Here is a 13326-nt window from a genome sequence, read left to right as displayed (position 1 = left end):
TCGAAACTCAATTGGTTGTTAAGTGAGGAGTACCTGTAATCTAATAATACATGTATAGTAACTGTAGTTTATAGTGTACGTGTCAGTGATATGTGCAAAACAATCTCTCTTACCTGTTAAAAGAATTAGTTTTTCCTTATCAAAAATAAAAAAATTATTTATTTAATAATTAAAAATCTTTATTATATTAAATACAAATAATAGATAATCAAATAAATTAATAGAGTAAATAAACTGGATTGATATAACTGTTGGAAGAACAAACAAACAAACTAAAAAAATATATGGGTTACGTTATGTCGATAATTTTATTAACAAAGTCAATAATTACAGTCGTTTCTAACAGAAGCGACAGACGAGAATGGCACCCGAAGAGCGAGACTAATTACGAGGCGGAAGACTGTTTCCCGGAGCCATGCTCATTTCTCCTCCGCTCTGGGATCCGTCTCTTGGTGGACTCTGCTTAATAAAGGAAAATTTCATAAGGAATAAATTAATTTTTATTCTGGTGATTTTTCACTGTTGCAATTGATATTTAATACATCTTAATGTAAATGAAACATTTTAAGAAAAAAAAAAGAAAAAAAAATCAGTTTAAGAATTTTTTAACATTTTGCAATAATTCAAATAATTACTCTCATTAGCAATTTCAAATTACTTCTGAATAGTTCCATTTTCAATTCTAACAAATCTGTTATCAGTCATATTTAGCCTTTTCAACTCAATGCTGACATTTATTGTCTCAATTTTGCAGGCATAAAAAAAAAGTGCCTTTGAACAAGTCCACTGCAATATAAATCTGTCACATTCTTTCATTCATTATACAGTCAATCTTAGTGAAGGGTGGGACATGACATATCCTGGCAGATCACTCATGAAAAATTTCTGACATGTAAACTGAACATGAACTCAGAACCTTCAGAGAAAGGGACACGTACTTTACCACTGCTGTCACTTAACATTTACTAGTTGATAATTACATTCGGAATTTTGATTGAAATTGGATATATGTCACTTGATACTGTCAAAACTATATGTAGAATTATTATATTCAAACAAGAGTGTAATTTGACTGAAAAAATATTCATGCAGGACAATATATCTTTTATATTTTTGTGGACACAATGTATGGTTAAATGCCACTTACAACCAGCATGTACTTTGATCCAACAAAAAATATAGATATAAAAAGTCAGCTGAAGATGTTAAGCTATTTGACCTACCACTCTGGGAGTCCCAGATTTGAGCCTGGGTCAAGAACATTGGGAAGTTTTCTTGGATAGTCTGTTTTAGATAGGAGCTTAGACAAGGAAAAGACAAACTGTCACTACTCAAAAACTTAACAAACATTCTAACATGAGTGAACTTTCGAACTCATCAATGTTATCCGGATACAAATAAATTATAAATTAGATAACAATGTCGGAATAATAATATAGCAGCTACGTCTGCATGTATGTATTTAAACCCTTGCAAAGCAAGATGCGAAGCAAGGTCGTGAATAAAGTTGGAGTACCAACCTCCTGACGAACTGTCAGGAAGGATGGACTGCTCCATTTAAGTAAGTAAGTCTGTTTTAGATATGATGGACACCATTCCTCATCATCCAGCTGCTCCCATTACAGACATGATTAACACTTACTGTGCTAGAAACACAATATTACATTTTCTGCATTCCTTCACATAAAACGAAAAAACGTAATATTATGTTTCTCAATATATCCTGTAATTTATAGCTTCAAAACGTAACAATATGTTTTCAGCAATGAAAATGATTTCTTTGTGTATTTTAGTGTGTCTGTTAATAAATAGTACATACTATTTATTCAGAAATTTGAAATATAAGCAATTTTGTCCAATCACGATCATCATCTGATTTGGAGTTTCATCGTCATATTTTGCAAGCGAATATTAAGTTTTATTTTTTATATATAAGTAAAGTTTAGATATGGTGCATTAATGTACTAACTAATAATTGTTCGAATTCATTAATAAAAAAAATCAACAAATATAGTGCCAATTATATTGATTTATCTGACAAAAATGTCGCGATTATGATTCAGGCCGAACCGAGATAAAAAAAAAATACAAATAAGCCACGTAACTTCGTTATTATTTTATTGATATAGAACATCATTATTATGAATAAATTCATCAATGTACTATATATTTCATACATAAAAATACGAATTTTAAAGCTATATTGCAGTTTTTTATTTGTTTTCATTGTATCTTTATCTCTAAAACAAGTCCAAATAACATTAAAGCATAATAGATAAAAATAAAGCCTGCACACATTAAAACTGAGTATTGTACAGATAAATGTTTCCAATATCAGACACTGTTTTACTTTTTACCTAGCTTTAGTCAATCGTTTTTTATTTTCAGTAGAAAATACTGTAAAATTGCTTAAATCATTCAGCACTCGGGTAAGTCAACTGGAGCAGCACGATAAGTGTTAAAAAGGTCCTTTTAAAGTCCATGTAGTGTAAGGAGTTTTAAAAATATATCTGTTACTAAATATATTTAATATTAAATTAAAATTAACTACAATGGATGTCCATTAAATTCCACAAGAAACAAAAGAAATTTCAACAGAAGAATTAATACTGAATCAAGATCCAGGATACTTATAAATTTTAAAATATTATGGCACAAATTTCTAAAAAGTAAAAGGATAAAATTGTCCTCATCAAAACAAAGACTTCTGTTATCAAAGAGCATTTCTTGTTTTTGTGGTTTGATATCAGTTATTTCATGCAGAAACTTTTCATACTTCTACATAAAAAAATTTTATACATGTTTTCATCTTTTTTTCCTTGGCAATATTATTTTATAATTTAACGATTTTTTTATAATGTCCCAGAAACAGTAACAGTAGCTCTAATTAAAAAACAGTTTTAAAAAATATTGTAACAAGTAAGCTTACTTATTAAAGAAATTAATATTAAAATTTAAATTTTGAAAATTACCTTGTATTCTTAGGAAAATCATCATGAACACAAAATTAATTAAGTTAGATGATGGGCATTGTTGTATTCTTTCATTTTAATATTGTGCTTAGAGGAAAAAATAATAATTATAATTACAGTAGAGCGTTGTTTATCCAAAACGTCGGTTAACTGAAAGCTTTCCAGTCAGACTGTGTCGTGCTGAATCGAATGTTTTTGATACTAGATTAACTTCTAAAGTATAATTTTTTTTGTTTTTATATTTTTCAATATATTTATTTTGTTTGTACAGAATAAAGAAATAATTTTTAATGATACAACAGCCTCGATTATTATTATAAAAATTTTCGTTAGGCTTAAAGTCGACGAAAATTCAACATGAAGCAACATGCAACGGAGAAAAATTTCAACATCGGATAGGTTAATATATTTTTTCGTACATAATTGGTTATCCGAACAACCCCAGTCCCCAATTGATTCGGATAAATGACGCTCTACTGTACATCTGATTTACAATATACACCAGATTCTTTTTGGAATTATTCAGAAAATTAAAATGGACTTTTTTAAAGTAGAGGTTCATTTTGATTTTATTGGTAAAATAAATGATTTGGCATACAGAGAAATTGAGATTGGTCATATTGTGAAAATATGTTGAATATTTTGTCATTAATAATAAAAAAATTAAAGGAATATATTTCAAAACAGACAATTATTTTGAAGGCAACAATTTAATAATTTTCGTAAACTAATGAGAAACTGTATTGTATCAGAGTCACTATTTTTGGGACGTGTTGAATTTAGCAAAAAATTAAAATAATTGTCAAATCATTGTGTCAATATATTGTGGAATAAAACATACTCTATGTTTTATCCAACAATATATGCTGATGCAGTAATAAAAGAAAAATCCAAATAATATGCACACTTGTATATTATTTGGAATTGTTCATGCTCATTACTGATCATTGTTTATGCTAATTTTCTCAAATAAAAAAACAAAAGAAAAACATTTTTATTTAATAAAAAACTATTTACCTTTACATGAATTTGATTTTTTAACATTGCTGATCGCAAAATTAATGCCTGAAGAAAGAGAAAAAATTCAATGAATATTTGATAGATTTAAAGCAATGGCATTATTTTAGATTTAAATAAAAGTTACTCACTGTTGTCCTTCTCTGATACTCTTTTCCCATAGCAAGAGAACGCTCAAAAGTTGTACTTCTTTGGTCTATATCTTTGGCATAGAGTATCTAGTAATAATTATAATATAATGTTACTATAACATAATTTAGAGTTTTAAAAACTTGAAACATATATATATTATTCTAAAATAAAAGCATTCTTTATTCTCCATTCAAAATAGTAATACACAGGCTCTGTGCACCAAACTTTATAATGCATTCTCAAATCTAATATTTATATAATTATTTATAATCTAATTCTTATTTTAAGTAAATGTTTAATTTTTTAAAAAGTTATGAAATTAAAGCTATAGTAACATTGTTTTTCATTTAATTTATAACAACTGAAATAATAAACTTCAAAACTTGATAAGTAAATTCACTACATTTAACTGCTCATAAAAAATGAACTGGAAAATAAATTGTATTAAATAAATTCAACTTCAAATTTAATTTTGTTAATTTACTAATTATAAATAACAATATAATAATAAATTTTAAACACTATGTAATAGAAGACATTAGTAAATGTTAACATGCATATTCATAGCTAGGAATGGAACTCATAGCATTTTCATATATAAAAGTACTGGGAGTTTCGTCTTTCTGCCTCTGAATGCCTTCAATGAATCAATTCTGGTGACCCAACTCTAGCAGACAGCCAGCCAGATGGCTGAGTAATTAATGCATCAGCAAACAACTTTGGAAACCAGGAATTTTTCAGGGGGTGATCCCATCCTAGATGTGTCAGGCCCTGTCCCTCACCAAGTGGTTGCCCATTGTGGGCCTGGCCTCACCCACAATGAACTTTTTTTCAGGCCCATCATTACTGAGATCTGAAAAACGTCAGGCCCAATGTTTGTGTATATATTTGATTATTGATTCATATTTTGTTTATTTATTAACAGTTAAGAGATTTATTTCATCGTTAAAGAAACAATAATAAACTATGATTAATTAAAAACAATATTTTATCAATTCTTTGACACAGACATCATTCTTACAATGTTTTTATCAGTAAAAATAAATTTGCCCTTCTGTGATCAATAGTTTTAATAATGTGCTGTTAGTTTGGCAAACAAAATGTTGCATGGTTAAAATTACTTACTTTATTATGAGAATCAATTCGAGCTTGAATTTGACCATCCAATATTAATTGCATCAATTCATCTTCTAAAGCACAAATCGTTGTATTAAATGCTGCTGCCATTTTATTCATATCAGCAGATAAATAAGGACTAAAATACTATAAAAATTTAGGATTTAATTAAATTATAAACATGTATAATTTTTAATGGCTTTGAACTTTTGCTTGTTAAATTAATTACAAATTAAATTTAGACTTACTTGGATTAATGCTCTATTTCTAATTTGAGTATAAAGTGTAGCAACATGTGGAGCGAGATACATATCTAATAATAGATTGTCCTACAATCCAGAATTATATTTAAAAAATCATTATTCATCTATACACATATACAAAATATAATTTCAAACACATACCTTTATTTCATCTAAAAGTTTTAAGCACGATGCATATTTAGATTCATAAAATCTAAATATTATATCCCTTAATTGAGGTTCTAGTTCCAAAAATAATTTGAAAGAACTAAAAAAAAAAAGTGAAAAATTTCATATTTATTAATGGCAAATCCTTGTTTATATACTTAACTATTGATTCATGTTTAGTTAATAAATAAATAAAATGAACAGTTAAATCTGTTTATTATAATTATTAAAACTTTAAGATATCACATACCTACTAGAAATAATATTTTTTAATAATTCTTGTCTATCAAAAGATGCTAGGGCACAAAGACCACCATACATGGCAACATTATTTGAAGATAATAGCTAGAAGCACAAACATATTTATTCTTAACTATATTGATTATTTAATCATTATAAAACAATTTTTATGGTTGAGCCTTGATAAACAAACTAATATGAAAGTGATGATTGATAATGCTGAGCATATATTTTATAAAGATATTGTGGTCAACTATACAAACAGACTTTATACAAGACCATGATAAAAGGTCCCAAACAACCTAAATGTTGATAAATACAAAACAGGATGTAAACAATATATTGCCTAGTGGATATTCCATGCACTAACAATCATAAATATATTTCCATTCTAACAAATGTTTTGGAATGTGGTCACCAGTAACCAAGTGGGTAACACCACTGAACACTGGTAGTTAGTTGTAGGCTTGAACCTCACCAAATAGACTGGTTACATGAAGTTTTCTACATATGTCTAAAACAGTGATTCTCAACCACTGTGCTGCGGCACTTTAGTGCTGTGAGATTTTTGAAGTGTGTCATGCCACTGCAAATATCCATACATAAGCGAAGTCAGACAAGAAGTTTAATCGGTTCTACCTACCTAGAGTGCATTTGGAAATTGTTACCAGTAACTGCCAGTAGTTACTAAGGTGTTTTAGAAAATGTGACCTAAATAACCAACTGCATTTAAAAATCACTGTTATGACGTCACTGGTTGTCCTGTGGTACTTACCAAAGTAACCGCGTGTGCCACCAAATTTTTAAATTATTAAAAGTGTACCCCAATGAAAAAAAGGTTGAGAATCACTAAAACGTAAATAGAGACCAGTTTTCCATAAAAGTCCTCCCAGGGGCACTCATCAATGTAACTCATGTATTACATTGCTTTATACTATTAATCTAATCCAAATGTTTTGGAACAACTGAATTTGGTTCATTGTTTCCAAAATCTATTATATCAAGGTTCATAAAAGGTCAATGTTATTTGGAATTTTAAAATTATAATTTAAAACAGAATTACTGATAAAATCTGCATATTTGTAAGAAAATAAATTTCTAAATTTTAAATACAGCATATTAACTTACATCTGGGAAATCACAATGATCAAAACTAGCCTGAAGAAAATTTTTTGCTGCTGACTTATATTTTTTTGTTGCAAGTTCTGCTAGTCCAGCTGCACATCTTAATTTTGTAAGAATTTGCTGATTGGTATCTTTACCATGGCCCTTAAATGGAGTATGTAATAATGAGTTAAATTTTGACTTGAAATAAAATTTTACAGAAAAAATGTTTATCTAAATTAAAAGTAAGACCATCATAAAAAAATATTTAGAATTTAATTAAGAATAAATAACTTACTTCTGCAACTTCTGGAGTGGCTTCGGCTTTATTGACATAAGTTAGAACATGGGACCAGTTTTGTAAGTACACACTCACCTGAAATTCATTTCAAATGTGATTATATACTATTTGTTATAGTAGCCATCAAAGTATAATTAATTATAAATATTTTATCTTTTCTAAAGATTTTTTATTTATAGAAATGAAGATGTAGTCAGAAAGTAATGCAAAAATAAATTTGCATTACTGCCAAATTTTGATTTAAAATATTTTTATTACTGTAAAACAACTTCAATTCGCAAAAATATTGTTATTTAAACTTTTATTTTAGTTAAAATAAAACTTTTTATTTAGGGATTTATTAATAAATTCTTAAACATTGACAACCAGATGGCTGAGGTGGTCAAGGGGATAAGGCCCATCACTCTGGAGGACCTAGAACTGAATTCAGATGTTTGAAAAATCCCAGAATTTTTCACGAGCAGTCTGTCCTGGTTATGTCAGGATCTCATCACCTTCATTAAGAACCTGACTGAACCCACAATGGGTAGAAAAAAAAAAACTCTTATTGCCCATAGGGCAGAGTTAAAAAGAATCCTCCAATGTTTTTAGAATACAATTGTTTTATGAATCTTTTAGTATTGTAACATCTTATTGTATTTTTTAGAATGCAATTTTAAAATCATTAAGAGATAATCCACTAAAAATGGAAGAAAATACATTAAAAAAAAAAAAAAACATAAGAATGTATTAGAAAATTCGTATAACATCTTATAAAAAATTGAAATAATTTTAAAAAAATTATTTCAATAACTTTTATCTACTTATTTTATTTCTGTACAAATCTTTCATTTTTAAATTTTTATATCAACAAATTGCTAAAAGCATACTGTATATGTCTGTCCAGAATCAAAATGCATCTCACTTAAGTACCATTTGCTTATGAAGTACATTTATGAAATATTTTAATTAAAATAAATGATCATCATCAATATAATGTTTCTGAAAGTTTGTAAATATTTTAGTTGTTTCAAAAAAGCAATATTATCTATATCTACAGTATATATTACTTCACCTCAGTATTTTTTAAAATTGTTTTTGAGTTTCATTATACAGATTAGACTTCTACAAATTTTGTTTTTTCAGATTATGTTGGCCTCTGAAATATACAAACTAGTCTAGAATTATGACAGTGTATAGTTAATTCCTTAATAGAAAACTTAATGGTAAATTGTAAGTGACTTATTAATTAATTAAGATTAGCACAATTTATTGGTAATCTCAATTAATTGTGATAAATTGTGATCATTATAGCTGAAATTAGATGTTATGACAACCATAGAGCAATCGAAAGTATAACAAACAGCAATATGTAACTTGTTCTAGCTGTATTAATTCTATAACATTTTAAACATTTCAATTCATAGCCACATTTCCATAAACATTTTCTTAGATACATTGTATACCGTAGAAGTGGGGAACAGACCAAGAGCACTAACCTAGAAAATCCATTGTGTATCCCACAAGAAATTACTTCAGAAGTATGATCTGTTTAAAGAAAGATAGCAGACCTATAAAAGAAAGTTGAAGACATCACCAGGATTTAAAAAAAAAAGAAAAAAAACTTGGATAAACAAATCTGCATGCTCACAAATGAGAGGCAGAAAAGTCTCCTCAGCAGAACTGCAAAAGACTGAGGAGTATGTTTCAGTCACTGCAAGTGATGAAAGTAGCAAAACAAGTCAGAACACTAATCAAAAAACAAACACAATGCTTGCGAAAAGCTAGAACATTCCTTATGTCCTTGTAATGTTTGATTTAATTCGTTTCACACCAAAATAAACTCTTATCACAGCTTATAGTATTTATTGTCATAATTTGATTGATGATAAAATTTTTAACAACATTCTGCATGTATATTTATTAAACCAATTACACAAATAACTCACTAATATTCTTTTTAAGAAGTGAACAACAGTTTATCCTTGATTTTTGTAAATATTACTGCAAGCATAATATGAAATTCTCAAATGTAAAAAATATAATTTTAAAATTCACATTCAATCTATCAATGTTTTAATCGAATAATTTGTTTAAAAGGAGAATATAATTCTACTAAAACAACACTGAATAATTCATTGTTATTTGAATACATCAGTGAAAACTGAATCCCTGTCTTACTATTCCATTTTAATAATTATCATCTATAAAGAATTTGAGTTACTTCAAAATCAAGAATTAAAACTATTGTTTAATTCTTAAAGATTTTAGGGTGTTATTCATTTAACCAGTTAAAAAGTCTATGCTGCACCTAAGATTGTTAAGTAAAGATATTTTAGGCTCTTGTCTTCTGCTTGTAAAATGAAAATCAAAACAAATCAGTAGAAATTCACTTAAATAGTTAATATGTGCTTCTTGTCCTTAATTAGCTCTTAGTATAGTCATTCTTGTTCTTGTGAACTAGGACTTGTTATACTGACAGAAGAGAAACACACCATTTCCAATTAAGATATATTTATTGTAATGTAATCTTGTATGCTACTATAATCCAGAATTTTGGGCCAATGCCCCTCCTCAGCAGACATTACCATTTTCTTTATATTTACAAGTTCATATTTTAATGTATCCATATATTTCTTTCAACATTTTCAGAACAGCTGTAACTCCTCTTCTGTTGAGTGAGGTGGTGTGAGCAGGATAATTACCCCTTGGGTTGGTGCACTGGTAGCCCATTTCATAAATAAGTGATGTTTAAGTGAATAGATACATTTTCAAGAAAATATTACTGGAATAATTTTGAAATGCTTGATTATAGTGACATACACAATTACATTACAATAAATATATCTTAATTGGAAATGGTGTGTTTCTCTTCTGTTAGTATTACAAGCCCTAGTTCATAAGAATGTCCAAAGTGGGCACAAGCATAATATCACTTAAATAGTATTAAATAAGCTTTAATATTTCAATTAAAGCTTACAAAATTAAAAAGAAATATCATACAAATGATATTTCTTTTTAATTTTGATCTAATAATTACCAAGATAAAAAAAAAATATGAAATGGTAGGAAATATTTTAAAGGAATTGAAGAATTTAAACAATAAGTTGTAACTGATATTGATTAGATATATAACAACAACTTATAATTATTAATATTAAAATTAATTTGACAATACAAACCTTAATAACATTAAGACACATATTGACTACATGTTTTCCACTCGTACAATAATCTCTTGCTCGAGAATAACATTTTAGGGCATTACTAAGATCACCACAATCTAAATAGTGATCTCCTAAATCATCATGGCCACGCCTAAGATTAAAAAAAAAATTATTATGTATTCTTAATTTCTCAATTAAAAATCTTACTTTGTATTCCTTTCATTTGACATATATGTCACAGGGATATGATAAAAGTGGGGATTTGGTCAAATCCCTAAGGGCAATTTACTGAAGATGTTAAAATAAAGGTTTGATATTGACATTTCCCTAATTAAATGAAGTGATTTGATCAAATCTCTAAACTGGTTTCGTGAAATGACAAAAAACAAATAAACAAAGTAAGAAGTACCTTATATGAAAAGATAGAGATAACGCCAAGTTTATTTATTTTTATTGAAACACGTAGATTTGTGGCACCTGGAGTTACAGAGGACGTTATTTTTTTTACAGGCACATCTATTTCTTTTGCATTGTACCTTGGATTTTTCACAAGAACATTTCTTAAACCCTTGACCTCTGAATCAAGATAATTTTCCAGCAATTTCTTGCAAACTTAGCTTTATTGGTGGGATGGTTTCAGTAAATGTGGTTGTAGCTATTTGAAGAGCGTTTCTAGGAAGCCAATCTTTTATAATGCCAGCTGAAGTATCACTTTGGTATAAACCATTTTTTTTTTAATCTAATACTATCCCTGTAATATTATTTCCATCTAATGGACCTCTATTTACCTAAGATACATCAACCAAAACTGTGGAATTCACTAACACGTCCTTAAATTTCTTCAATGAAAAATCTTCCACTTTTTCAGTTGATATTTTTAGGTATTTTGCAGCATGTTCCCGTTGATCTATAATTTTCTTTTCTTTTTGGCATAAGTAGCTTAAAATTTTTGACCCATATCCTTCTCCTATGCTATTTCCACATATTGCATGTACTGGATTTGTACAAATGTCACACAAATGGGCTCCAGTAGATTCTGTTCCACAAACAACACAATGTAGTTTTACTTTGCTGTCAACTGCTTCTGTTTTTGATTCTATTAACAATACTTTATCTTTTCACTAAAATAGTACAGATTTGATCAAATCACTTATTTTCTTAGAAAAATGATTCTATAGAATTGTCATTTTAACATCTTCAGTAAATTGATCACCTCCCTTAGGGATTTGACTAAATCCTCACTTTTATCATATCCCTGCGACATAATATAAATTTGATAAAAATTCCATCTCTTAAATTTTTACCTGTGTTTAAAAATTTGTTCTTGCATTTTTACAACACTCATAACACCAGCATTCACAAAAAATTACTTGGAATTATTTAATTTTAAAATAAGAAACAAATTTTTCAGTTTTATACAGTAGTGCATCGATTATCTGAATCAACTGGGGACTGGGGTTGTTCGGATAACTTATTTTTTGGATAACAGATAAGTATTAAAAAATACATTATTAATATAGTATATCACATGTAATTAGTATATTAGTATATCCCAAGTAATATTAGTATATCCCAATATTAATATATCCCATGTTGAAATTTTTCTCCATTGCATGTCACTTTGCATTGAATTTTTGTTGATGTTAAGCCTAATGAAAATTTTTAATAATAATAATCATGGCTATTAATTATATTGTTAAAAATTATTTCCTCATTTTGTACAAACAAAATAAATATATTGAAAAATATAAAAACAAAATACTCAATCTTCTTTACATACCGGAAATTCATACAAAAAATACACTTATGTAAGAACCAGATAACCAGAGTGGTTAGTATTAGGGTTGCAAACATTTTCGTAGCCCCGTCTAGGCTCTTCTTCAGGCTTTGTAGTAATAAATCTATGCCAATCGTTGAATTTCAAATATATTCCTTTTGGAAAAAACCATGTTTTGAATTCTGCCACGTGAAAACGTTCCAACATACTTTTTAAACGAACCTTTAAACTTTTTAAACGAAACCTTTCGTTTCGTTTAAAAAATATGTTGGAACGTTTTCACGTGGCGGAATTTAAAACACGGTTCTTTCCAAAAGGATTATATTCGAAATTCAACGATCGGCGTAGATTTATTACTACAAAGCCTGAAGAAGAGCCTAGACGGGACTACGAAAATGTTTGTGACCCTAATACTAACCACTTCGGTTATCTGGTTCTTACGTAAGTGTATTTTTTGTATAAAAACAAAAAAAAATTTATACCTTAGAAGTTAATCTAGTATTAAAAACGTTCAATTCAGCACAACACACATCCCAACATAGTCTGACTGGAATGCTTTCGATAAACCGATGTTTCGGTTGATCGGTGTTCGGATAATCGATGCTCGACTGTACTAGAGATTTATAACTTATTTTCAATAACAAACACACAACCAGTTTCCAGTGTGTATGAACAAAAAATGATCTTTGCACAAATGTTTTCTAACTCCAAAGTTCTTCAGGTGCAACAAAACGGTTACTTGATGGAACGTCCTTTGGAAAAAACACATGAATTTATAAAACTTTTTAAAAGAACATAATTTGAACGACCATTCAGACTATAAGCTTTAAGTTTATATTTATAGTCCAAATAGTTGTTCGAATTATGTTCTTTTAAAAACTTTTATATATTCATGTGTTTGTTCTGAAAGATGTTCCATCAGGTAACTGTTCTGTTGCACCCAACAAAGAACTCAGAAGGAATTAGAAAATGTTTATGCAGATATAGTTTTTTGTTTACACATTGGAAGCTGGTTCTGTGTATGTTATTACATATATCCTAGTGTGGTGTGATGTAATTAACTTATTTTCAATTTTGTTACTTCATGCTGTACTGATGAACATATCAAATC

At 28.3% G+C, this 13326-nt stretch overlaps 1 protein-coding gene across 2 annotated transcripts in view; it reads right to left on the bottom strand.

Moving 5' to 3' along the window:
- Positions 1-283: 283 nt before the first annotated feature.
- CSN1b (COP9 signalosome subunit 1b) overlaps positions 284-13326 on the bottom strand; it is a 31085-nt gene continuing 18042 nt past the window's right edge. Inside the window, exons 5-14 of one of the 2 annotated variants that reach the window (XM_067287654.1) lie at positions 10454-10589; positions 7290-7367; positions 7016-7156; positions 5898-5992; positions 5642-5747; positions 5486-5566; positions 5247-5384; positions 4121-4207; positions 3990-4037; positions 284-462 (exon numbers count right to left, since the gene is read on the bottom strand). In XM_067287654.1, coding sequence (XP_067143755.1) covers positions 382-462; positions 3990-4037; positions 4121-4207; positions 5247-5384; positions 5486-5566; positions 5642-5747; positions 5898-5992; positions 7016-7156; positions 7290-7367; positions 10454-10589 — 991 coding nt within the window. In that variant the 3' untranslated portion in view covers positions 284-381. The remainder of the gene's footprint in view (positions 463-3989; positions 4038-4120; positions 4208-5246; positions 5385-5485; positions 5567-5641; positions 5748-5897; positions 5993-7015; positions 7157-7289; positions 7368-10453; positions 10590-13326) is intronic. The other variant, XM_067287662.1, reaches the window with a different exon arrangement.

The sequence above is a fragment of the Centruroides vittatus genome, unplaced genomic scaffold (genome assembly GCF_030686945.1).
Source record: "Centruroides vittatus isolate TY-2023 unplaced genomic scaffold, ASM3068694v2 contig_13, whole genome shotgun sequence".
NCBI classification, from domain to species: Eukaryota; Metazoa; Arthropoda; class Arachnida; order Scorpiones; family Buthidae; genus Centruroides; species Centruroides vittatus.
The sequence above is the reverse complement of the archived record's forward strand: the minus strand, read 5'-3'. Positions and strand labels throughout refer to the sequence as shown.